The 27,032-nt window shown below is 46.8% G+C and overlaps 1 protein-coding gene across 3 annotated transcripts in view; it reads left to right on the forward strand.

Moving 5' to 3' along the window:
• Window positions 1-27,032, forward strand: part of LOC105484848 (MAPK activated protein kinase 2) — a 48,808-nt gene that overhangs the window by 17,448 nt on the left and 4,328 nt on the right. For 2 of the 3 annotated variants that reach the window (XM_011746900.3, XM_071079365.1), the window contains exons 2-4: window positions 25,737-25,876; window positions 26,062-26,126; window positions 26,422-26,501. In XM_011746900.3, the coding sequence (XP_011745202.2) occupies window positions 25,737-25,876; window positions 26,062-26,126; window positions 26,422-26,501 (285 nt within the window). Of the gene's footprint in view, window positions 1-25,736; window positions 25,877-26,061; window positions 26,136-26,421; window positions 26,502-27,032 lie in introns of all 3 variants that reach the window. The other variant, XM_071079354.1, reaches the window with a different exon arrangement.

Here is a 27,032-nt window from a genome sequence, read left to right on the forward strand (position 1 = left end):
CCTCCCTTCATCTCCAGTGTAAAATTCAAACTTCTAAACATGGCATTCAAGCAAGCTGGTTTGTCCTGCCTTCCACCCTCTCCCTTCCAGGAGAGCACTCCTTCCTGCTCTGCCATGCATTCGTTTGCTTGGAACTTACATTTGCATCTTCTCTTGGATCTTACATTTGCTCCTCTTAAGTTTTTTCTGTAAACTGTATTTATCTTTCAAGGCTCATAATAGATTTTACCCCCTTACTCCCCTGCCCAATTCCAGGCAGAACTGCCTCCCTCCTCTGCCCTAGTGATGGTTCATTCTGCCTGCATGACTGCTATGCATTCGAATTACAGCCCCCTGCCAGGCCCTCTCTGCTAGACCCAGCTCCTTGAGGATAAGAACTATGTCTTGCTTGATATCCCCAAGTGCAAGCAAGCACCGGTGCCGGAGCCCCTCTTTCCAGCCCTGGTATTCTTACCCTCAGTGGCCCAGAGCTCATCAGCTCCAATGAGAAAAGTGCTACTTAGCAGCTGATAATTAACAGACAGGACGTGAGGTTTGGCTGCCTCAGAGGCAAAACTGGTATTTAAACAGTAAGGTTTTTAAAAATCAAGCATTAAAGTGTCAGCTTCAGAAGCAGCTACTTCCAAACATAATCCTGCCCAGTTAGAGAAGATAAATGGAATAATGAGTGGAACCAAAGATTTCTCTCTAGCCTTGAGAAGAGTCCAGGGGAAAGAGGCCTGGGTGGCATATTGGCAGGAGCTTGGAAGAGGGGCCTTCATGTTTCTGTTCTCTGGGGTGGGGCTGGAGCTGCTTGGAGAGCAGGTGGGAGGTGCTTCCCTAGAAAGGGCTGTCTGTGTTCTCTTCCATTCCCAGTTTCTATAGATTGGACTAATTTTGCCAAGTGACCAAGAAGAAAAATTGGGAAACAGAGGGTAGGCATCAACCCTGACATTTATCCTAAGGTGATGCAGCACACACTTGTATTCAGCGATAGAGACTTTTCCGTAGTGCCTGGTAATATCTCATTGTATTTTCTTTTGATGCTCCTGGGGGCAGGAGGGGAGAGCTGACATCAGAGCCTCCTCCCTTCTAGATCACAACCAGAGCATGAGGAATTCCCCAGCCCCTTGAGGTACCCAGACACTAACCACAGTCTGCATCTCTGCTGAAGGCGTTGTAAGAAACATGCAGGCCAGGAACAGTCAGTGGCTTCAGAGCAGGGGCAGCCTGCTAAAGAGGCAGAGGCTTCTTGTGAGGGCGGGGAGCTTGAGAGTGCTCTGCACCCCATCCTGGGGGAGGTGAGCATCTGCTTCGGGGTTCAGCTGCCTGCGGAAGTCGGTGGGAGACACCCTTTCAGGGTCTGCTTCATTATGAATGAAGCAAAAAACCTATCCCAGGAAATCACAGAGGCTGCTGGGTCTATCCCAGGGTACACAGGCTGTATTTTTTCAACCCAAAGTTAGAGTCTGTCTGATAGTTTTTCTTGGGGTTGGGGAGGGGTCCTACTTTCAGATCCAAAAGAAAATCTGAGATATGTCATTCGAATGTGAACGCACTCGACTTTCTGGGAAATGTTGAAGATTTACTCCTGTCTGAGTGTCTCTCACTCATTGTTACCTGTCCATTCGTTACCTGGCCCACGGATGGAGGAGGTTGGATGGAGTCTCCCAGGGTCCCCTTCCTGGGCAAGCTTGGTGGGCCTTCCTGCTTTTCCTTTCAGGTTGTGGAATTCGTGGTGGTGGTGGCTCAGCTCACCCAGACTGTGTGTGATGGTTAAGATGGTGACTTCTCACTGACTGCTGATGTGTATAGTACGTTGAAAGCAGTCACCCAACTTCCTTTATAGCCAGATGCAAAACAGTGCCTGAGGTCCAGGGTGGGGGAGGATTTGATAAGGGAATAAAACCAGCTGGCTCATCTGGGGGCTGATATCTGTCTGTGGTGACATAGGCACAGATGATCTGCAGTCAAGATTGACTTGAGGGTGTGCATGGGTTTAGTCCCATTTGTGAAGTCTAATGGTCCTTCCGGAAGCTTCATCATCATTTGAACTGAGTAAGTGAAGATGAGTGCACCACAAGTGTGTGTGTGCACTTATTAATCTGTCCATTCATCTGTTCACTGCAGGCTTATTGAGGGAGAAACACGTAGCAAGGTATTTCTTATGTACTCCAAGTGGTAGAAGAGCTATGTTCAGGGAACTGGGTGAACTTGGAAGAAGGAGCCGCCCTTTTCTGCAAGTGCTGCGCCAGTCCCGAGACACTCTGTGATCCTAAATTGGGGAACGGTCTGCAATGCACATTACTGAATTAAAGGCTCTGAGAAGTTCTACAGTGAAAGAATCTGTTTAACTTTGTTTAACCTAGTGCTTCTGCCATCTATACGACCCCTTTTTACTTAGCACTTATTAACATCCTACGGAATACTATTTGAGAAATGGCAACAGTCCCCTGTCCTCTGGGAGAACTGTTCAGTGATTCAGAGCAAAAGTCACCTGACTCTGGGTCAGCACAAGTTGGAGAGATTTGAAAAAGGTGTATGTATGTTTGCATGTGTATGTGCGGTGGGTTGGGGGGAGGGGTGTGGCAGAGGAGGGGCCCCGGCAGGTGGCTTCTATTGAAGTCAGCCCTGTCTGCCTCCCTGTTGGCTTTGTGCTTCTGGAGAAGCTTTTGTCCTGGCATGAAAATACTGAATAGCAGCTGCATCTGTCATGCCTGGGAAGCAGCAGTGTGCAGCATGGGGGTGCCTGAGCAGACACTCCTGCTGGAGGGCCAGGCTGCCGAGAGTGCCTGGGTATTGGACAAGGGAGAGCCTGGTGATTCTGAGGCAGCTGCTTGCTAATCCTGGAAGCGGAGGGGAACAAGATTTAGCTCCCTTATCTCTCTGCCTTCTCCTTTCCGATGGGGGCAGTTGTGTTGACCCTTGAGGGACAGCCAGGAAGAAGCAGGTGGGCTGGATGCTTTCTCCTCTGTCCACCAACCCAAGGGCATCTGGAGGGTGGACCAGGGTGGAAAGGCGATTAGCTCTCTGTTACCCAGGGGAGCTGAGATGAAGGCATTTTGGGTTAAATTCAAGGAGGAATTCAGAATTGTGAACTGGATTTATGGAGGTTTGTGGAGTTTGAAAATTCGAGAGCCCTGGCTGGCCTTGTGCTTGGAACGTTGGTCGGAGGTGGATATGAATGATGGGTCCTGCAGATGGCCGGCTCCCCGAGACATGCCTGGGGCCTTACTGGATTTTTCGCTTGGAACAAACCCAGGCCTAGGGAATTCCCGGAGCCTTTTGCAGGCCTCAGCACCCTTCTGGCGCAGCTTCGCTGTGAGGCAGTGGTTATTTCTCAGGAAATGGGCAACTGGGAGTAAATGGGAGTGTGGGGTGGGAATCAGCTACTCTTCCTGAAGATTATATGCTTCCAGTGTAATTAAGGCGGGGTCAGGATTTCCTATCTCTGTTTTATTTATTTATTTATTTATTTGCTTAATCTTAAAAGGCTGCTTTTCCCCTCCGGGTCTTTCCACAGGGATGGGAGTTAGTCTGTTCCCAGAAGGAGCTAGGGGAGGTGTCCTTCGTCTCCCAGTCCTTCTGGCCCTCTCCCTGCCTTTCCCTGGCCACAGCCACGGAGACCCAGAGTCACTCAGAGCAAAGCCAGTCCCTCTCATCATTGCCCCTTTGTTAGTGGAGAAAGGGCAGATGCTGCTCCACAGTTACCCCCACCACCCTGCAGGACGTCTGGGTGGGCTGGGGTTTGGTTTGGGAATCGGGAGTATTAGCTGCAGCTGCCAACTGGGCTTGTACTTGCAGACTCGCAGGCTCCAGGCTCTCTGAAGGGACCAGCAGCTCTGACCCCCGTGGGCTTGCTGTGGTCCCCAGGGAGCAAGCCCTTGCCAAGAACCTCTGAGCTCACCGAGGCGGGTGTGGGGTAAGGATGGAGAAGGCCTCGGGAGCAGGAGAAGTGTGCAGATGACTCCCTCCTTCCTCTCAGCTGGGGATGCATCACCGCTGCTGGGAAGACGTTCAGGCCACTTCTAGACAAATCGGTCATGATGGAAATTTTTTCTTGCCCCTGGGTGGGGCTTTACTTGTTCAGAAGAGGCTTCAGATGTGCTCTTTCTAGGTCCTGGCTTGAGTGCTGAGCATTTACCTGCAGCCCCTCGGGGCTAGAAGGCAGGGCAGTGTCTGAGCCCCTTTCCTACCCCTCGTTCATTCTCTCCCCTCACCTGTCATTCCACCCATCAGCCCTGATCAGCTTGGCAGCCTTGTGGCTCCAGCTGGAGCTTAGTAGGCATGTAGTTGGAGGAAGGGATGGCATTGCAGCCGCACCCTTCTCTCTCCCACAGGTCTTATTCTTGTTGGGCCTCCACTTCCTGTCAGGGCCCTGCTTGCAGCTGTGGCACATCTGGACCTAGACGGAGTGTCCTGTTATCCTGCATGATGAGGATCCCAGATTTCCCCTAGGTGATGACCATAGTCATTCCAGGGTGGGAGCAGGACTTCTCCCACCCCCAGGCACTCCAGAGACTTCCTCTAGACCCCCACTTTCCAGTGGTGACCTCTAAGTAGTCTGTCCCCAACTCCACCTCCCCCCATGGAGAATGGTGGGAAGGAAGTTCTGCCAGAAGTTGTTTTTGGTTTGTGAGGCAATAGACTTTGCTTTGAGAAACATACATCTCTCCCTCTTCTTTAAGATGTGAAGCCAGAAGCACTAGACTCTAGTTTCCTTGGAAACCAGAGTGGCAAAGGCAGAGAAAAAAGGGGCTGGTTGTAGGCATTGAAATTGAGGAGAGTTCTCTGGGTCCCAGCGCTTTTCTGGGGAATCCACATGGTCCTCCCAGGGCCTGGGGTTGTAGCCCTCACTGTGTTAACGGGCTGTGTAACCTTGGTAAACACCTGCAACTCTCTGCACCTTAGTTTCCACCAAGATGCCTAAGGTGGGGAACACGTTGGCTTCACTCAGATTCTGTGCCCCAGAGACCTGCTGGGTTGTGTGTGTGGGGACTTGGGGGTAGGGCAGGGGACTCCTGCTCACTGATTTAGTGTTTGCTGTGGCTAAACTACAAAGTGGACAGTCCACATGCAGACACCTAAGAGCTACTTGCACCCAGGTCCTTTCTTTGAGAATACAGTGATGTAGCAGGAGGCTCCTTGCATTTTGCTTGTGTGAAACCACCTGGATTTTGCTGAAGCTGTAATTGTGTCTCTGCATTCTTTTATTCCTGTCTAAAAAAAATGGTTTCCACAAATGTTGTGAGGAATAGACTGTCAGAGCTGGAAAGCGTTTAGTAGGGATCCTTTAAACCTATCTCTACATTGTACATTGATCCCTTCAACCAAAGCCAGAGAGGGGCAGGGACTTACTTGCTCTGACCACACAGTCAGAACAAGAACTTACAACAGTAAAGCTCTGGGTAGCAGCCTAACATGTGCTAAGATTCCCTGTTGGCTAAGATTATCTGTGCCCAGGTCACCCTGGCCTTTTGCAATTCTGCCCTTTGCAGGCCCCTGTGTTGGCTGAAACTAGCCCTCTTCCTCCCCTTGCGCTTTCCTCCTGTGACCTCCCAGCCACCTCTTGTTTCCCTTGTGGTGCTTCCCACCTGTTGTTACTTCCTACTCCTCCTCACAACTTTTTATTATGAAACATTTCAGATGTGCAGCAAACTCGAAAGAATTGTACAGTGAACAGGATTACACCAAACCACCTAGATTCTACCATTAGCCTCTTACTATGTTTACTTTATCACGTCTCTGCATGTTTGAATCTCTCTATCCATTGACCAGTCCATCTTATTTTGGGGATGCATTTCGTAGTAAATTGCAGACATCAATGTACTTTACCCCTAAATATCTCAGCATACACAGGCATTAATTTGAGTTCAATATTTGTTCATGCATTTTTTTGATGATAATATTTATATAACAGTGAAAAATGCACAACTTTTAAGGTATCACCTGATAAGCTTTGATAAATCCCTCTATCTCTGCAACCCAAACCTCTGTCAACTACAGAACAAAAAGTTTTACTACCTAGTTAGTTCTCTTGTGTTGTTTCCCAGTCATCCCAACACATACCCCTTTGCAGGTAATCACAGTTCTGATGTTTTCTCACTGTAGATTAGTTTTGCCTGCTCTGGAACCTCATATAAATGGGATAATCAGTGTGAACTCTCCCTTTTGTGTGAATTTCATCTGCATGGTGACATGTATCAGTAGTTTGTTATGCTGAGTAGTATTCCATTGTATAGATATAAAATTTGCTTCTTTATTCCCCTGTTGATGGACATTTGGGCTGTGTCCAGTTTTGGGCTATGATGAATAAAGCTCCTGTTAGCATTCTTGCACAAGTCTTGTTGTGGACGTAATGTTTTCATTTCTCCTGGGTAAACAACAAGGAGTGTGATTGCCGGGTTACAGGAGGCTGTTACTTATTGTTCCTATCTGACTCTCTGCCCTGCCCTCTCATTGTACTGTGCACCCAAGTGTTTTACGACTGTTATCACATCCAGTCCCTCAGTTGCTCCTTCAGGGTTTCTCTTCTTCCGGCATATCACCCCAGTTTATTGAACTGTTGCTCATATGTTATGCTCCTTAGATCTTTTATATCCTGGTTGTCCTCCTCTGGAAATATAATACTGTTTTACAGATGTGTTGCCCAGAACTGAGTGCTCGCTGCTCGATGTGATCTACATGTGGATTCTAGGTATGGGAGAAATACAGAGTGTGGGTGCATTTGGATCCCTGTCTTGAGCTAGGTACTTGATCTGTCTATGAGCTGAAGGAAAGATTAACTTTTTGGCAGCCACGTCATGGCATCAGATCAGATGAGTTAATGTTTGTAAAAATACCACAAATCTCATATTAAGATATCCATTCAGCTTGAAGTCAGTCCGAACCTCTGATACTAACGGCATTTATTGTGAACTTTCTACTTGCCATTGTGTCATTTAGTTTTTGCCTACCACTTGGTGAGAAAGGTACTGTTCAAAATAGCTTAATAAAAACCCTTTGATTTAAAACAAGAGTACTTAGCTTTGGCACTGTTGACCTTTTGGACCAGATAAGCCTTTGTTGTGGGGGATTGTCCTGCGCTTTGTAGGAGTTAGCAGCAACCCTGGCCTCTACCCACTCAATGCCAGTTGCAACTATCTACCCATCCCCCCAAGTTATGACAATAGAAGATGCCTTCAGACATTGCCAAATGTCCCCTGGGGGGCAAATTAACACGAGCTTGAGAACTGTTCCCAAGGTATAGAGCTTAGTCACTGATAAAAAATTTAAACAATATAGCTCTTCCTGAAAGGTAATCCCTGTCAGCTCTTTAGCATATATACCTACAGATTATGCTCTTTCTACGGGCAGTCCTCAGTTTCCATGGTTCTAATCTGCATGAATTGCAGTTACTATGGTTTGGTTAAATAACATCAGTCCTCCAAGAATTTGACTCAAATTTGAGTTGCCAAGATATCTGTATTATAAGCAGGTGCATGGAGTACAAACTTTGCTGTTAGCTCTGCAGTCCACAGATCACTATGTACGTAACAGATGCTCTTCATGGTCACTGACCAATCATGTTTCTTCTTGAAGAGTCGTTTGGTGATTGGTCACTGCCTGTCTGTTCACTTCACACGCAGACAGGAAAGTGTGTAGTTGTGTTGCCTCCCTGTCTCCTAGTGAGAAACTCATGTGGCATTTTACAAAAATGGACAATTGATGAGGGAATTGGCCAGGAATGATGAAATTTCAAATGAAATGTGGTAATGCTGGTAGTGAAATTCAAGCCAAACGTAATGGAATTATAGACTAAATAGCTGACTGTGGGACTGTCAACACTGCCACTGTTCAAGACTACATGTACAGCCTGGGAAACTCAGTGAAGGCGGCATGTCAGCATAAATGGGGAAAGTGGTTTGATGAAAAGGACGAAGAGGTCCCAGAGGAGGTGACACTGCAGAAGGAAACTTCATATTAAAGGCATCCTTGAACATATTTCACAACATTGAAAGTGCAAAGGATAAAATGTTAGAAACAGATCCAAACTTAGAAAGGAGTATGACAGTTTGCAAAGGCATACGTAAGATACTCATTTCATATTGGATGTTAAACAACAAGAAGGCAAGTGCTGTTCAGATTACTCTGGATAAGGTTTTTACAAAGCAATAAAACACTCATTCTCAGTGAATCTAATGTTTTAAATTAGAGGATACAAAATAAATAGTTTTTACTGTTTTCTCATTTCCTTATTTATAATTTGATAGCAAGAGAATTTTTAATGTTTTGACAGAAATTTTTAAATGTCATGGAAAAATCATAATTTTCCTCATTGATGATTAAGGTTGGTTTGCATGGTCATTTTTATAGTTCCTATCACTGTGCAAAGCAAGAGCTGCCTGTATTTACAAGAAGTGTGGGTGAATACACACGCATGCACACACACGTGCTTTTTCTCTTTTTAAAACATTTTACAAAATGGGATCAGCCTATATGTATCAAATTACAACTTGCTTTTTCATGGAAGTTTTTTTTTTTGTTTGTTTTTTGAGACACCATCTCTCTCTTGTTGCTCAGGCTAGAGTGCAATGGCGCTATCTCAGTCCACTGCAACCTCCATCTCTCGGAGTTCAAGTGATTCTCATGCCTCAGCCTCCCAAGTAGCTGCTGGTACCACAGGTGCATACCACCACACCCAGCTAATTTTTGTGTTTTTAATAGAGATGGGGTTTCATCATGTTGGCCAGGCTGGTCTTGAACTCCTGACCTCAAGTGACCCACCCACCTCGGCCTCCCAGAGTGCTGGGATTACAGGTGAGAGCCACTGCGCCCAGCCAGAAGAATGTATTTTTGAAGAACTTTTGATTTCAGTATGTCTTAATCTACCTCATTCTTTTTTTTTTTTTTTTTTTTTTTTGAGACAGGTCTCACTCTGTACCCCATGCTGGTGTGCAGTGGTATGATCTCTGCTCACTGCAACCCCTGCCTCCTAGGCTCAAGTGATCCTCATGTCTCAGCGTCCCAAGTAGCTTGGACTACTGGCCTCTGTCACCACAGCCAGCTAGTTTTTTCTGTATTTTATTTGTAGAGACAGGGTTTCGACATGTTGCCTAGGTTGGTCTCAAACTCCTGGGCTCAAGTGATCCACCTACCTCGGCCTCTCAAAGTGCTGGGATTACAGGTGTGAGTCACTGTGCCTGGCCCAGTTTTCTGTGAACAGGTGTTTAGTTTATTTCCTTCTGTCCCCCAATTTGAAATAATGCTGAAGTGAGTATTTTTGACTGATACTATCATAAACTCCATTTAATCGATGAGTTCAATGGGGATTTAGAATGTGAAGTAACTGGCTAAGGTCAGGCAGCTACTAAGCTTTAGCGCTGCTGGTGTTTGAACTTGGGGTAGCATAATTTCGGAGCCCTTACTTTTAATCACAATGCTTTACACCTTCTCTTCCCTGTTCTTAGAAGCAGCTTTTAACAATGACAACAAATAATAACAAAAGATCTTACTGAGTCAGGCACAATTCTAAGTGCAATTACATTGTTATTATTCACTAAATAACAACCTGCCAGTTAGATACTGTTGTTATCCCTGAATTGCAGTGAAGGAAAACTGAGGTATAAGAAGGTTAGGAAAGGTGCTCAGGGTCCACAGCTGTTTAATGGAGGAGCTGGGACTGCCCCCATGCAGCCTGGCTTAGAACCTTGGCTCTCATTCATGTTATAAAGATACGACTTGAGAAAAGTCTCTTTCATCCTGTGCTGTTATAGATTTTTTTTTTTGGGGGTTAGTTTTGGCATATATTTTCTCCTACTGTAATCTTTTAAAAATCTACTACCCAGCGGCCGGGCGTGGTGGCTCATGCCTGTAATCCCAGCACTTTGGGAGGCTGAGGCGGGCGGATCACGAAGTCAGGAGATCGAGACCATCCTGGCTAACACGGTGAAAACCCATCTCTACTAAAAATACAAAAAAATCAGCCAGGCCTGGTGGCGGGCGCCTGTAGTCCCAGCTACTCGGGAGGCTGAGGCAGGAGAATGGCGTGAACCCGGGAGGCGCAGCTTGCAGTGGGCTGAGATTGTGCCACTGCACTCCAGCCTGGGTGATAGAGTGAGACTCCGTCTCAAAAAAAAAAAAAAAAAAAAAAAAAATTCTACTACCTAGCACAGCCTGCCTCTCCCATTGTTTTCTTAGGGGGTGTCACTTGGAAGTATGATAAGCTTATTGCCTACAATGTCTTTAGTCAGCTTGTCGGTGGCTTACGCCTGCTGTAATCCCAACACTTTGGGAGGCCGAGGTGGGTGAATGACTTGGGATCAGGAATTTGAGACCAGCCTGGCCAACGTGGCAAAACCCCATCTGTACTTAAAATATAAAAATTAGCTGACTGTGGTGGTGAGAACCTGTAGTCCCAGCTACTCAGGAGGCTGAGGCACAAGAATCTTTTGGACCCAGGAGGTGGAGGTTACAGTGAGCCAAGATCGCGCCACTGCACTCTAGCCTGGACGACAGAGTGAGACTCCGTCACACAAATACACGCACACACACGTGCACGCGCGCGCGCACACACACACACACACACACAAATAGGTTTGCCACTGAGGTTGTTCTTTGGGTTTAGTCAACAAATACTCATTGAACACCTCCTAAATGCCATATACTGGGTCTAGAATTTGCAATAAAAAGATGAACAAGACATTGTCCCAGCCTCCAAGAGGTACATGGTCTACAGTGAGAAGAGAAACCATTTTATAAATCCCACTGGTGAGTGCTGAAGTAGGAGTTTAGCAAGACTCTGTGGGCACAGAGAGGCAGAGGGGCTGACTCTGCCTGGAAGTGGTCAGAGAGGCTTCACAGAGGAGGTGACATTGCCACGGTTCTTACAGACGTGATGTCATGACAAGGCCTGGCTTGCCTGAGGTCAGGAAGTACATTGTAGCTTCAATATAGGGGATGTATCGGGAGGTGAGGGTAGCAACAATGTGGGTAGGAGCTACGGAAGAGTAAGTTAGGGAATTTGGATTTTATCATGTCAGCCAGTGGAGATGTTTAAGGAAGAAAATGTCCTGCTCAGCTTTGCTTTTCAGCATGTGACCCAGGATATACTGGGATGAAGTAAGTCTCCCTTCTAGAAACCAGTTAGAAAACACACAGGAGTAGGCCATGCATGGTGGCTCACGCCTGTAATCCTTGTACTTTGGGAGGCCGAGGTGGAGGGATCACTTGAGGTCAGGAGATTGAGACCAGCCTGGCCAACATGATGAAACCCCGTGTCTACCAAAAAATAAAAAGTTAGCCAGGCGTGGTGGTTGCATGTCTGTAGTCCCAGCTACTCAGGAGCTTGAGGCGGGAGAATCTTTGAACCCAGGAGGCGGAGTTTGCAGTGAGCTGAAGTCATGCCACTGCACTCCAACCTGGGGGACAGAATGAGACCCTGTCTCAAAAAGAGAAAGCACACAAGAGAAAAGGGGGCTGCAACCCAGTAAGCAACAGCAGGACTGGAAAAGGAAAGATGGATTTGGGAGATCTTCCCAGAGACAAAATTGGATTGGTTCTGTGGGTGAGGGAGGGAGAGAGGCTGAGGATGAGTATTCAAGATTTATTATATTGAATTTACTGAGATCCTGGAGCGAATTCAAGGGGGCGGTGAGTTGAGTTGGGTGCATGTTCAGCAGCCTGTCCTAGATCCACCAAACAGCACTTTATTACTGGTCATCTGTAACAACTGCAAATATTATCTAAATGCTTTGTCATCGCACTGCCTCCTTCTTTGTCATCCCTAAGGTCTGGCAGGAGACCGTGTTCATACACATCATAGAGGTCCAGACCTCTTGCGTCTGGCATTCCTTTGGTCTATAATTCAGTAAACTCTGCTAAAAAGGAAACGAGACTAGCTTGCTGTGGCCTCTTAAGCGACCCAGGCTAGCTTGTGATGGTTCAGATTATGTTTTTTTCTAGAGCTTTTCCAGAGACAGATGTTAAGGAGTTTATCCTATTTATCCCCTTGCCTTTAAACAAACAAAAGTGCTGGCTGGGTGCAGTGGCTCACGCCGGTAATCCCAGCACTTTGAGAGGCTGAGGCAGGCAGATCACCTGAGGTCAGGAGTTTGAAACTAGCCTGGCCAACATGGTAAAACCCCGTCTCTACTTAAAACAAAACAAAACAAAACAAAAATTAGTCGGGCGTGGTGGTAGGCGCCTGTAATCCCAGCCACTCAGGAGGCTGAGGTGGGAGAATCGCTTGAATCTGGGAGGTGGAGGTTACAGTGAGCCGAGATCGCACAGTTGCACTCCAGCCTGGGTGACAGAGTGAAACTCCGTCTCAAAAGAAAAAAAAAAAAAAAAAGAAGTGCCAACACCCCAGTTCTTTATATCCTCTTAGTCATCATAGTTTATTAACAGTTTTGTTTACATATTGCTTCTTTTTCCCTCTTGGCTAGACTGAGAACCTCGAAGCCCTGTGAGCTTGGTCTAGTGCCTGGAGCATTGTGGGTACCGGGTACCGAGAGAATGTGTGCTGCCAGAAAGCAGAACGCCGCCACCTCCTCTCCCCTCAGCTCCTGAACCACTGCCAGCAGTAGTTCCGGAATCAACCTGCACTTTCCTTCTGCATCCTGGGGTGTAATTCTGGGTGATTGTAAGTTGGTTTATGGTCTAGCTTAGATGTGAGGCCTCTCTTGAGAGAGAAAGAATGTGTGTAACTGTTTAGTTTGTTCTAGTCTGGAGCATTCTCCTTCATAGAAAAGATGGGAAATGCTGGAGATGAACATTCCCCCATTCTGTGTCATTTTGTGTATTAGAGTCTCTGTCCCCATCCCGGGGCCACTTCCTCCCTGGTTCTTCTTGTGGCTTTGGATATAGCTTGAAGACGTGCTCCTAGCAGCTCTTGCATTTTCACAAGCTCTGCTCATTCTGTTTAGTGAGCCCAGACTACTCCCTTTGGGTCTGTCCTGTCTCAGGGGCAGTTGCTCATGTCTTTGCACACATCCTTTACTATCTCAGCTCATCACTCCTCGTTGACATTTGTGGCTGCCTTCTCCTGGTTTCTTCTTTAGGCGATTATTGTATTTTAGATGATCAGAATTCACATTTTAGAGACTTGGACCATGTCTTTCAAAATGCATTCCCTTTTGGGATCTCTGCCCATCATACTCCTTGGTCTCAATATCTAAATATTGTTTTTTTTTTCTTTTTCTTTCTTCTTCTTCTTCTTTTTTTTTTTTTTCTTGAGACAGGGTCTCACTCTGTTGCCCAGGCTGAAATGCAGTGGTACAATCATTGGCTCACTGCAGCCTTGACCTCCTGGGCTCAGTGATCCTCCCTCAGCCTCCTGAGTAGATAGGGCCACAGTCTAGTACCACCATGCCCCGCTAACTTTTTAAATTATTCGTAGAGGCAGGATCTCCCTGTGTTGCTCAGGCTGGTCTTGAATTCCTCCTTCTCCTTTTTATATTCTCTTAGTCATCAAGCCATCCTCCTGCCTCAGCCTTCCAAAGTGCTGGGATTTCAGTGTGACCCACTGCACCTGACCTAAATATTGGTTTTTTTGAAGTCTAGGCAAAACAACTGTTTTTGTCTCAGTTTTTTTTTTTTTTTTTTTTTTTTTTAATTTCCCTCCTTTGAACTCGGAATTGACAAGGTTACTTCCTCCCAATGTGGTGTTCTTATTATTGTTTTTGCTAGCTGAAGTTTTTTTTTTTTTTTTTTTTTAACATAATTTACTAGATTTTTCTTCCTGGTCAGAAGTAAGTACAGGGTAATAGTTCCCTTCCTTGTGTCTTCAGCTGTGTGAAAGGTGATGTAGAATGAGAATTTATCAGGTGCCCTGCTCGTAGCAGAAGACGCGACTTCTCTCTCACAGGTGACCTTGTGTTTGTGTTGGTGGCTTGAACTCACGCTTGTGTCTGGGCCGTTTCTCTCACTGTGTAGGAAAGAATGGTTCCTGTCTTCTCCCTGGCCATGTAGTCTGCTGTGTGTCACCACAACAATGATCTATCTTCTGGTTCTTTTTCCTTCTCTTCTCACCCAGTAGTCTCCAGTCTTAGGCGTATGGAATTGTGTACCGGGTGGAGGATGTGTGTGTGAGCTGTCCTCTTGATTTGTAGGATCCTTCTCTTCCTCCACATTCTGTCTCAACTCCCCTCTGCCCGCTATGAGATCTGTTGACTCAGGTATATATTGCCGTGAGTCTCATTCTGCTCAGCTGGGGTGATGAAGGTGAGATTGCTTTTGTCACTTCAAAGTGAGATTTTAGATTTGCTTTGGCAGCCATGCAGGGTCATATGCATGGGGGCTGCTTAGGCCAGAGGCACCGTGTTGCTGACCTCCTTCCATCTTACTTTCTCTTGCTAGTTTGCCCATCTCTGTGGATTTTTTTTAAGTAGATACTAGATACCTCGATACTACTAAGATCATGATCTTTTTCTTCTTGCCACTTGGATTTTAGCTTAAAGCCAACTTGGAGCATTTAGGGTTTTTCCTTCCTACCACTGTCTGCCTGGTCTCCTAGGGAAAGATGCCTTGTATCTTGTTGTTCTGGTGTACAGTCTGCCCATTTAATCAGTAAGTGTTTATTGTGGCTCTTCTCTACTGGGCTCTGGCCCCAGGCCTGATGCGAATAGGGCAGGCCTGTGAACAGAGCAAAGACGAGTCACTTAGGAGGGGACGAGAGAGGCCAATGGTAAACTAATATTACCAACTCAGGGTTTATTTGTCAAAGCCTCCTCCGTTGTGAATAAAAGGTTAGATCTGAATTGGATCTGAGTCCTGGCTTTATCACCTACTAGCCATCTGGCCTTGGGCAAATTATTAATACTTCCTTGGGCCTTGGTTGCCACACCTGTACGATGGAGTCAGCGATGGATCCTGTTTTGTAGGGCTGCTAGGAAGCTTAAATATAGCAATATTTTCTATATATAAAGTGCACCTGGTACACGATTGATGCGGTTTATATGAAAATTCCTCTTTCTCTTTCAAAGTCATTTGCTGGAAGAAACAGAAATATCTCTGTCCCCATCTTTCAGTTTCCTACCCAAGACTCCTGTGTGGTTGACATCACTGCTGTGTGCAGTGTTCATGTCCATATAAGTCAGAAGTGGTTTGCAGCAGTGGTTTGGGGCTTTGCGGCCTCTGCTCGCTCCTTATCAATTCTTAGGGTTACATCCTCTGGGAAGATGCCAGGCCTGGTCAAGTGTGGCCTCTGACCTAGAGTTATGCAAGGCCTCTCTTCCTCCTGTGGCCAGTGCAGAAATTTCTCATCTTTGCTCTCCTGCCTCCAGCAGGAAGGTTGGCCTACATTTGGGGCATATTCGTGTCACCGTCTCAAACCAGGGGTTCAAATATAAGACCTGAATCATACTGCACCTCAGAATCCAAACCCTTTCACTTAATTTTTTAAAAAAAATTTCATTCAGATGGTAAAGGTTCAAACAATACAGAGAGATATAAAACAGAAAAAAAAAATACACACCTTTCTCTAGTACCTATTCCCCAGTAGTCAACACTGCTACCTTTTTTTTTTTTTTTTTTTTTTGCAGGGGAAGTAAATTCCTCCAGAAAAAAATTTAAACATCTACAATTTCATATATCCTCTCCCCTCTCCCATAAAAAACAAAACAATAACAACAAAACTACGCAAATGGGATTATGCTATGTATTCTGTTCAGTACTTTACTTGTTTCTGAAAATTTAAAAAATATGCAAAGAAGAAAATGTCATCCCTATTACTACCACTTAAATTAACCACTAATTAACTTTTTGGTGCGTTTGCTGCTTGTCTTTCTGAATATACTTTAAAAGCTACTTAAGTAAGGTGGAAGCAGTTCCATTTAAAAAAATTAGGATGTTAAAGATGAAGCCAAAGTATTATATCATCTTGGTCCTTATCTGCTTTCCCACTTAATATCATGCTGCTGTCCCCGTCGCTGCGGATGGGGAGCTGCCTCTTTCCTCTGCGACGCTGCACGTTACTCCGTTGTAGGGATTTGCTGTCGTTTATCTGACCAGCCTCTTATTGGTAGGCATTTAGGTTGTTACCAGTTTTTTTGCCATTAAAATGCTTTATGAATATAATTTGTAGGATGGTTTCTTGCTGGGTAATTACTGGGTCCAAGGTTTGAATGTTTACAATTTTGATAGACATGGCTAAATACCTCCCCAAAAATACTAGTTTATTTCTCTACCAACTGAATGTGTAAGAGAGTGCCTTTTCTCCCTAGATCTTTGCATAAACCCGGGGGTTTTGTTTTGGTCAAACGTTAAATTTTTTTTTTTTTTTTTTTTTGCCAGTCTGGTGAGATTATCATTGTTTTTATAAACATTTCTCTTTGAGCTACACTGAGCATCTTCCATTCACCGTTTGTGTTTCTTTTGCTTTGAACTGCCTGTTCTTATCCTTTGTCCATTTTTATACTGGGTTGGCGATCTTCAACAATTGATTTGTCTGAGTTAAGTTAGCCTTTTATCCATCATGTGATGTAAATATTTTAAATATTTGTCATCTACAGTGCGATTTTTAGGCCTCTTGACTTTTTGGTTGAGCCCTAGGCTTTTGTGACAGCTCTGGAGAGGGGGCCGACAGGGACGGTGGCCCGCAGTCGAGCCAGGCCCCATCTTCTGGGCAGTGCCGCGTGGTTGTTTTAAGGCTTTTGGTACTGGGATTCCCCGTTGTAAGTTTTAGCTTTGTTTTGGTTAGGGACTTTTCCTCATCATATTAATGAACATTAATAACAAATAGAGACTTGCTTTTGCCTCCCAACCAAATGTTTGGGAATGTGTGCATCCATGTGAAGGTTCTGTGTGGTATCTTTATCTCATCAACCTTCTAAGCCTTTTAAAATCTGTTGTTAGATTTATGTTTAGACCATGGTTCTAGGGGAGAACCATTGTCACTCCTCATTGAACTTTGCAGAGGCTCTGAAAGGAGGATATAGTCTCTTCCCCCATCAATGTAGAGGAAAGTCAGTAGTTCAGCCAAGATTGCTCTGTCTGCCACCTCTTATGCTTCCAAGCTGGGCTAATTGAGAAGTGTGACGTCTCGCTCCAGCCTATAAGCAGCTGTCTGTAATTTTGAGAGAGGAGAGGGATTCTCCCTTAAAACCATTGCCACTTTTGTGGCTGCATCTTATTTCTTTCCTTTGTAGCACAAATCACAGTGTATAATTAAAACTGTTTTCTTTGAGCTTGTTTTTTGTGTACCTCCTGCACTAAAATGTTGAGTTCCATGGTGGTCACGGGCCTTATTTGTCATATTCTCTATTATACCCTTGGCATCCTCTAAACCAGTGTGTGGCGCATGCTGGGCACTCTGGGATTTCACTGAGTGATCCGTTCTGTGAGGATGGGATCAAGTGCTCGTGTGTCTCCTCCTGTGTCCCTCTCTGACTCCAGATCTTCTACCTGGCAGGGTTTCTGGAAGCCCCAGAGATATGCTCCATGGCCATAGGGCCTGAGGCATGGATGGCTGCCCTCTGACTAAAATTTGGAGAGCTAAGCTTCGTCTCTTTAAAAAGTAACATATACTAATTGTAAATAACCTAGAAAATAAAGATATGATAAAGGAAATTAAACCTGTGATTCTTTCAGAGATCATTACTTTTAACAAGTCATTGAGTCTTAATGCCTTTACTGTTTTTGTTGTTGTTGTTGTTGTTGTTGTTTTGAGACAGAGTCTCACTCTGTTGCCCAGGATGGAGTGCAGGCTCACTACAACCTCCACTTCCTGGGTTCAAGTGATTTTCCCACCTCAGCCTCCCAAGTAGCTGGGATTACATACAGGTGCGTGCCACCATGCCTGGGTAATTTTTTTGTATTTTTTGATAGACAGGGTTTCAGCGTGTTGGCCAGGCTGGACATGAACTTTTGACTTCAAGTAATCTGCCTGCCTTGGCCTTCCAAAGTGCTGGGATTATAGACGTGAGCCACCGTGCCTGGCACCTATGCTTTTATTGTTTTTATATACAGATCCAAATAAATATCCATATAGCACCGAGTTTATGTTGTACATAAGGGTTCGTAATTTTCATTTACCATCAGACATGTTCTGATAACGAAATTTAAAGAAAGTACACATTGGGATTTGGGTTGCAAAAGAAAAAATAGGATAGTATTCTAGACAATGACAGTGATGATACCTGAGAATCTAGTAGACACTCAGGAATCCACATTTCCCCATTTAATATTCATCTGAAACACCATTTTAGTGACTGTAGATTGTGTAGCTAAACTCACTTTTAAATAAAACAACCTCTATTACTTATCTCTGGGCCTTAAGTTTGTGATCTAGTTGGGATGTTTGTTTCTTCCAAATCTCATGTTGAAGTGTAATCCCCAGTGTGGGAGGTGGGGCCTGGTGGGAGGTGTTTGGGCCCAGTGGGTAGATCCCGCATGAATGGCTTGGTGCTATTCTCAAGATAGTGAGTTCTTAGGAGATCTGGTTGTTTAAAAGTATGTGGCACCCCGCCCCTGTTGCTCCTGCTCTTGCCATGTGACACCCCTGCTCCCCCTTCATCTTCCACCATGATTGTAAGCTTCCTGAGGCCTCACCAAAAGCAGATGCTAGTGCCACGCTTGTACCAGCTGCAGAACTATAAGCCAGTTACATCTTTTCTTTATAAATTACCCAGTCTCAGGTATTTCTTAATAGCAATACAAAGTAGACTAATAAGTTTGTTAGCTATTTCTGGTAAAGGTAAATAACTCTTGAGATGTATATTTTCTTAAAGATACATCTATGATTAATACCTGAGGATGAAATTCTGAAAGTAGAATTTTAACATCAAAGCGTTTGTACTTTAAGGCATTTTCAACTTCCATTTCTGGCTGTTGCTGTTGCAGGCAGTCTTGGGCAGATTTTGAACTCTTTGCCTTACTGTGGGGTGGTGGAAAGGAGGCTGTAGGAGCAGCTAGAGCAGGATTCAGATTCCAACCCTGCCAGGGACAACTGTCCAAAAGGTCATGAATTAATGACTCAGTGAGTTTTCTCATTTATAAAATAGGATGTTTCCTCCCAGGGAGGGGTGAAGTGGGAGAGATGGCCCATTTGAAGTGCAGTTCAGTGTACTTCAGCATACAAAAGGCTGGTTCTGGCACCACGTGTGTCAGAAGGACAGTTGACCCGTGAGCAATGCAAGGGTTAGGGCCACTGACCCCTCAGCAGTCAACAATTCACAGAAAACTTTTGATTCCTACTTTGGGAGGCCGAGGTGGGTGGATCACCTGAGACTGAAGTTCGAGACCAGCCTGACCAACATGGAGAAACCCCATCTCTACTAAAAATGCAAAATTAGCTGAGCATGGTGGCACATGCCTGTAATCCCAGCTACTCGGGAGGCTGAGGCAGGAGAATCACTTGAACCCGGGAGGCGGAAGTTGTGTACCATTGCACTCTAGCCTGGGTAACGAGAGTGAAACTCCGTCTCAAAAAAAAAAAAAAAAAAAAGAAAAAAAGAAAAAAAGAAAAGGCTGGGCGCAGTGGCTCATGCCTGTAATCCCAGCACTTTGGGAGGCTGAGGCGGGTGGATCATGAGGTCAGGAGATCGAGATCATCCTGGCTAACACGGTGAAACCCCGTCTCTACTAAAAATACAAAAAATTAACCGGGCTTGGTGGCAGGCACCTGTGGTCTCAGCTACTTGGGAGGCTGAGGCAGGAGAATGGCGTGAACCCGGGAGGCGGAGCTTGCAGTGAGCTGAGATTGCACCACTGCCCTCCAGCCTGGGTGACAGAGCAAGACTCCGTCTCAAAAAATCAAAACAAAACAAACAAACAAAGAAAACTTTTGATTCCCCCAGAACTACTATTAAAAAGTAGCCTACTGTTGACCCGAAGCCTTGCTGATTACATAGTTGATTAACACATATTTTGTCTGTTATGGGTATTTTATCTTTATTCTTAGAATAAAATAAGCTAAAGAAAATACACATCATTAAGAAAATCACATTGAGTAGGCTGAGGAAGAGAAGGAGGAAGCAGAAGGGTTGGCCTTGCTGTTGCAGGGCTGGCAGAAGAAAATCCCTGTATAAATGGATCCACACAGTTCAAACCCAGGTTGTTCAAGGGCCGACAGTACTTAGTAGCCACTTAGCACAGAGCACTGCCAGCGCCCCTCGGCCTGCAGCCTGCTCCAGCACCTTGCTAAGAGGTTGCTGCAGCAGCTGCCCTCCCGAGTCCTCTTTCCTTTACACCCTGCAGAGCACCCGGGCCAGCCATCCTCCATGTGGTGCAGCAGAGGCACCGGTGGTCCAGGAGGCGGAGAGGGTGGCCCTGGCCTGGAGGCACGGTGGGTTAGTGTGTGACACACGTGGCTTTCCCCCGACCCCCAGCTGCCTCCTGGGAGTGAAGAGGAGGTCTTGTTTGACAACACGCACCACATACCGCACCACACACCCACAACACACTTGGTGCCAGAATGAGCCTTTTGCATCGCTCTTGGTGCTGAATCAGTCTGTCTTTGGGAGGGATGTCTTCCTTCTCTCATTACATGTGCATCCCCGCCCCCAGCTGCCCAGCTTTGGTGGTGTAGTGAGGGAGCGCCTAGGGCTGGGATACCACAGCCTGCTTTCCTCCCTGTATCCCGGGGTCCCCTCTCTGTCCAGTGCCCAGAGCTATTAATAACACTTTCATTGAAATGGGTGTAATGGAATCCCAGTTGCCCACCCCAGTGGAACTCCAACACATGGGGAGTGGGGAGCAGAATAATAATAGCAAACACGGATGCAGTACTTATTATGCCAATCATTATTCTTAGTTATTTACATCATGCACATCTATTAACTCATCTCATATAGCAACCCCATGAAGTAGGGGCTGTTACTGTCCTATTAATGGATAAGGGAACCAAGGCACAAAGGGGTTGGAAACTTTCCCAAGTTCACATAGCTAGTGAGCAGTGGTGCTTGTGAAGGGGGTCCTACTGAGGGCCTGGGGCCTCCTCCTTCCCAGTCTTGTCCTCATATCCACCTTGCTGGCAAGTGGCACGTCAGGCCCTGGGTGCCGGCTGCTTTCCTGTCCTCTGGCTCAGCCAGGCTTCTAATGCCGACCACTCCTGAGTCTTTCCACGTGGCTCCACAATGGCAGACTTGCAGGAGGAGATGAGGGGAACCATGCACACCCTGAATAGGGGGAGGGGTCCTGTCCTTCTTCCCCTCAGGTTCTGGCAGAGACAGAGAGGCATAGGACTGTATTTAGGCAGCTCCCGCAGCTCCCTCACTGCCACTGTCCTAGAGCTTCCTCCCCAGGCAATGGGCTCTGTGGCTTGACCCCCTGCCCCTGCCACAGTTGGCAGGGGGCCTTGCCTGTTGCATTGCAGCTGAGCACACGCAATCATTAACCTTTTCTACGTGTAAGAGCATTTCAGGCACAAACTGTGTGGGGCTGAGGTGAGTCACAATGTTGGACCGGGACTTAGTTTGGGCTTAAAATATTTCACAATTCCTCCAGGCATTCCTTGACTAACGATCTGTGGTCTTTCAGTGGGAAGACCCTTCCTTCTTCTAGTCTCCAGTCCTCAGAGCTGTGGTCCAGGGCCTGTTGGCCTCCACTGCCCATGGCCATGCCCATGCCCAAGGAGCGGGGGCCTTGGCTTCTGGGTGGGCCCCCAGCCTCACTCTGCTGATGGCCTCTGGCAGTGCCCTAGGAGTCCTGCTTTCCTTCCCTGTCTCTTCTCTGGCTTGGAGCGCAGGCCACCTCCCCTGCTGTTCTTTACTTAGCCCTGTACTCCAGATTAGCACATTCTTGGTTTCCTCTCTCCAGGCTTTCTGCGCTCCACACTTGTCCACAAAGCCACTTTGGCACTTCAGGGCTGTGCGCCCATGACGTCAGCCAGCCTGCCTCACCCATTTGAAGGTCTTTCATTGCTTGGGCTGATTTTCCTATCCAGTCAGGGATTTCTGATAAACATGTGCCTGGATGAATGTCAATGACCAGTCCTTTTTTTTTTTTTTTTTTTTTAAATTTAATGTAAGTTCTGGAATACAAATGCAGGATGTGCAATGACCAGTCTTCATGGGAAATTCTTGCTGTGTTTCTCTAAGAAATTAAAAATACTACCTTTTCCAATTCAGGACAGAAAGGACAGCTCACCCTCACTCAGTCACTGTGGGAGAGTTTAGTAGGGAGAAGAAGCAACAGAATGAGGCGGTATTGGCTCAGAAATTCCTAACCACTAGGTGAGGGAAGGGAGAGGGGAGGGAGTAAACAGAAATCAGATTAGATCTTGCCCATTAGAAACTCAGTTAGGTTGGGCAGATAAGGCATAAATATGCAAAAGGGTAAATTTTTTAAAAGTAAAAACTACCCTGTATAGAGTTTCTGAAGCACCTTCAAGGATATTATTTCACGAAGTTGAATCTAATTTTACCGATGAGGAAACCCTTTTCAGAAAGATAGGTGGGCTTGCCTGACACAAGCTAGGAAGTGCAGAACTGGGATTCAAAATGCCCGTAATTGCAAAACCCAGGTTCACTGTGCTACACCCGCCTCCTCTAATGGGTAGAGAGTTTGTGCAAGTCTGGAAGTGCGATGTGAACCCAGCCCTTCTTGCGCAAACTCTCCTTTGCCTTGTACCATGCACTCTTAACGTGTCTAGGGCAGAAAGTGTGGAGGTTGCAGTGGGCGCTTGCAATTCAGGGGGTGCCAAGGAGCATGCATTTGGATTTGGACCTTGGTGCATCCTCACTTAGCACAGCTCTGGTTGGCGGATGTCCTGGTGGTGGTCACTGCACTGAAGACAGAAACCCAGCCTACAGTCTTGCTAGTAACTTGTACTGGTTACATCTACATGCTCCAGGCTCTACTCACTGGTGACGGAGGGACCCCCCGTTCTGTGGCATTAATGGTACTGGTTAACAGTGATGAATGCCTTTCTGACAATAAAGCACTTTTAGAGGTATTATTTCATTAGATGCTCATAATGTTTCTGTGAAGGGGAGGCTAGGCAGGTATCATCGCTCCTAAATGCATGTGGCACAGGCTCTGAAAGGCAGACCTCTCTGTGAAGCTGTGCAAGAAGAAACTGACAATTTTCAGACTGGGCCAAGTCTTCCCTGATTGTAGCTCTACAACCATGCATTGCTTCTGAGTAAATCTGACAACTTTAATTCTCCTCTGGGCTCCAGTTCTTATGTGCCTGTAGGGGGCGATCGAGGTTCTTTCTGCGTGGCTGCTCTGGAAACCTTGTTCCTCCTGAACCCTTTGAATTTAGCACTCTTACAGCATATAATCTCACTGGATTTTAAGGATTTTCTGTGTCTCCCCTCATATCTTCTTCTGCCTCCACTAGCCTAGGCTTTTCCAGATCAGGACTGTTCTATTTGGTTTTGACATTCAGTGCAATGCATGGCCCATAGTAGGAGCTCAGTAAATGCTTGTTGGATTGAATTATATACAAAGGAAACTGGCCATTGCCTTCTCTTGCTCCCCTTAGAGCATGGGAAAATAAACTTTTTTCCTGGTACATCCAAATGAATGAAGTCGAAGGCTGGGCGTGGTGGCTCACACCTGTAATCCCAGCACTTTGGGAGACCAAGGTAGGTTATCACTTGAGACCAGGAGTTCGAGATCAGCCTGGCCAACATGGCGAAACCCCATCTCTACTAAAAACATCAAAAAATTAGCCAGACCTGGTGGCTCACACCTGTAATCCCAGCTACTCAGGAGGCTGAGGTGGGAGTATCATTTGAACCTGGGAGGTGGAGGTTGCAGTGAGCCAAGATTGTGTCATTGCACTCCAGTCTGGGCAACAGAGCAAGACCCGGTCCCCAAAACAACAACAAAAAATCTCGAAGGAAGTTAAAGGTGGCAGAACTCAAGACCCATGCCGTGTCCTCATATGGCCACAAGGTGGCAGTGTGACCTCATGGGAACCTTGCCTCCTGCACCTATTGGCTCCAGCCACCTGTTACTCCATGGTATCTAGCCATTGATTCCTTCTAGACACCTGTTTGGGGAATTGCCTCTGCAAAGTCAGTCAGAGAAATCTTGGCTTCCAGCCTCCTCTAAAAACTGGGTGGTGTGGTGGAAAGCCTTGGTCTTTGGAATCTACCAGGCCTGGATTCCAACCTTGGCTCTGCCTTTTCTCAGAAACTTAGCCTTGGGCATGCTACTTCCCTGAGCCTCAGCTTCCTCATCCTGTAAAATGGCAAATGTACAGTTAGGAAAAACCCAACATACCATGGGCCATAGCATGAATGTATGCCAGCTTTCTTGTTGGAAATGCTCATTTGCCCTTCCCTGCCCCCTGCAAGCTGGCTCCATCGTGGCCATCTGATCTTATTTGCAAGCTTCAGACACTTTCTAGCAGGTTCTTAGGCCTCCCTGCTGTATCACCCCAGCTCCACTCCATCTCAGTCAGTCAGCACCTGCTTGCCACATTCCCCTCTGCCTGCATGCCTTCCCTCTGCCTGTCCATTTCCTTCCCAGCCTGTCTCTTGGACACCCCAGCCCTCTGAATGTCCAAAGCAGTTGGAGTGTAGACCATATAGGGCTCTTCTTGACTTCCCATGAAGATGCTAAATCTATGAGTGTCGTTGTCTTAATTATTTTGGCACCTGTGCTTGCACTTAGCAGACAATTGGTGATAAAAATGACAGCTATTAGTGAGCATATATGTCAGACACTCTGTGAGGTGCTTTGTGGAAATATTTCACTTAATCCTCACAACAAATATGTGAAACAGAAGCCATTATCCATCCCCACTTTACAAAGGAAGGGTAGATCAGGATGATTTTGGCTCCAGGCAATAAAAAATTTCACGAAAAGCAGCTTAAACAGTAAGAAGAGTTTATTATCTTGTCAAAAATAAGTCCTGAGGGATCCCTGGTGATGTCAGCAAGGATCCAGGTAGTTGCCATCTCTCCTGGTTGCCTTCCTTGGTGCATTGGTTTATCCTCTTAGGCCCCCCTTACTGGTAATGATGTGACTGTCATGGTCCCAGGTGCCATATACAGGAGAGAGATGTAGGTTTCTTGTGCTCCCTTTAAGAAGCCTCTTAGCAGATTTCTTACAAGGTTCTTGGCCAGTTGGGTTGTAGGCTCGTTCCCAAGCCAGTCACTAGCAAAGGGACTGGAATTAATGAGACTGGCTTAGACAAGTCAAGATTGAACCCCTGAGGCTGGTGAGAAGCCAGCCTTCTTTAATACCCCCAGCCAACTTGTCCAGGGAGAAGGGGTATCAATGAGGTTCAGTGAGTTAAGTAACTTGCTCAGGCTTGGAAATCTAGTAATAACTGGATTCAAATCGGCATCTAGCTGACTTCCAAGGCCATCTGTTGCCTGGTTGAAGTCAGCCACAGAGGTAGAGAGAACATTACTCTGGATTTGTTGTGCTGGGTCTGAGTAATTGAGGAGGTGCCTTTTCCTCTGGACTCTGGAGTCTCTGTTCTCTCTAGCCCCCTTTCCCATACTGTATTGGTTTTTCTCAGTCGGCCTTTCTTCCTGAAGCCCCTTCACCCCCTGCTTCCCAGTACCTGAGTGCTGTTTGCCTTCTAGAGTAGACTTCATGGCCTAAGCTGGAGACAGGCCTAAGCTGGACTGAATGGCCCGAGGGCTGATCTCAGTGTAGCTGTCAAGGCCCCAAAAGAGTCATCGTGAGATTTCATATAGAGCAGATAAGGAAATGCAGAGGCCTCAGGAAATGTGCCAGGGGGGCTGGTAGGAAGGGCCAGCAGGAGTGGGGGGTTTGTGGTGTGTCGGTGGCAATGTCAGGGCATGCGGGCCGGGGGCTTAGAGCAGGGCCATGTGATAGCGCAGTCACTCAGGAAGCTGTTTGGCCTGCAGATGCTTCAGGACTGCCCCAAGGCCCGCAGGGAGGTGGAGCTGCACTGGCGGGCCTCCCAGTGCCCACACATCGTACGGATCGTGGATGTGTACGAGAATCTGTACGCAGGGAGGAAGTGCCTGCTGATTGTCATGGAATGGTAAGCAGCCACTGTTCGGGTCCCGGCCCAGTCTGTCCCCTCTCCTCACTCAGGCACGTTGCCCTCTGAGAACAGCCCAGGGATGGGCCTGAAGCCTGAAATGTAAACACTTGATTTTTTGGGAGTCAGTAGAGAGTGGCGGTGGGCTGTTGTGTTCTCTGGATCTCACTGTGGCTTCATTTCAGTTTGGACGGTGGAGAACTCTTTAGCCGAATCCAGGACCGAGGAGACCAGGCGTTCACAGAAAGAGGTAGAAAGGGTCTGTTGTGGGAACAGGTGCAGGCAGGCAGGGCAGTGGGGGTGTGAAGGGGGCCTCTGCAGTGCCTGCTCTTGGGGAAGGGTGTTGAGGCTGCTGTCCCCTCCAGCACACTGCAAGGGCTGCCTCAGCTGACCAGCGCAGCTCCTGGTGGCTTTGTTTCTGGGGTGGGTGGTGGCTGTGGGGAGCCTCAGGCTACACAGAGGTGGGACTGGTGCACTGGGTTTTCAAGCCTAATGACATGTCCTTGTGACTTTCTTTCCCACTCTCTCTTCCCTCCCTTCTACAGAGGCATCCGAAATCATGAAGAGCATCGGTGAGGCCATCCAGTATCTGCACTCAATCAACATTGCCCATCGGGATGTCAAGGTGCCAACTGTTCACAGCCCTAAGCCCGAGTGCTGTGGGGGCAACAGGGGGGCCTGGCCACCCCAGGGATGGTTGTCAGGCCACCCGACGTCCTTGCTGCCTGGTTCCTGAGCATGCCATTCTCTGCCCTGTAGGACCTTGCCCTCTCTGCCCATGGGCAAACTCATAAACCCAGTAGTGAAGCATTCTCTGACCCCACTCAGCCCTGTGGTTCTCCTCAGGCAGAACCCCCCAGTCACACTGTTGGTTTCTCTGTCCCTGTGGTGTTTACTGTGGGTTCTGTGTGTCACTCTCTTATCTCCAGGCACTCTGGAAACCCTGCAGAGGCAGGCACTTGCCCATAGAGAGCTGCCACTCCTTGTAGTGGGCAGTGCATGGGCTGGGCAGACACCCGCAGAGAGCTGCCACTTCTTGTGGTGGGCAGTGCCCGGGATAGGCAAATGGTTGCTGGATGAGCAGAGGAAGGAAGGAACCAGCACCCTTTTGTTTCTGATAGCCCCTCCCAGGTCCAGCAGGGTTGCTATTTTTCTG

The sequence above is a fragment of the Macaca nemestrina genome, chromosome 1 (genome assembly GCF_043159975.1).
Source record: "Macaca nemestrina isolate mMacNem1 chromosome 1, mMacNem.hap1, whole genome shotgun sequence".
Classification (NCBI taxonomy): Eukaryota; Metazoa; Chordata; class Mammalia; order Primates; family Cercopithecidae; genus Macaca; species Macaca nemestrina.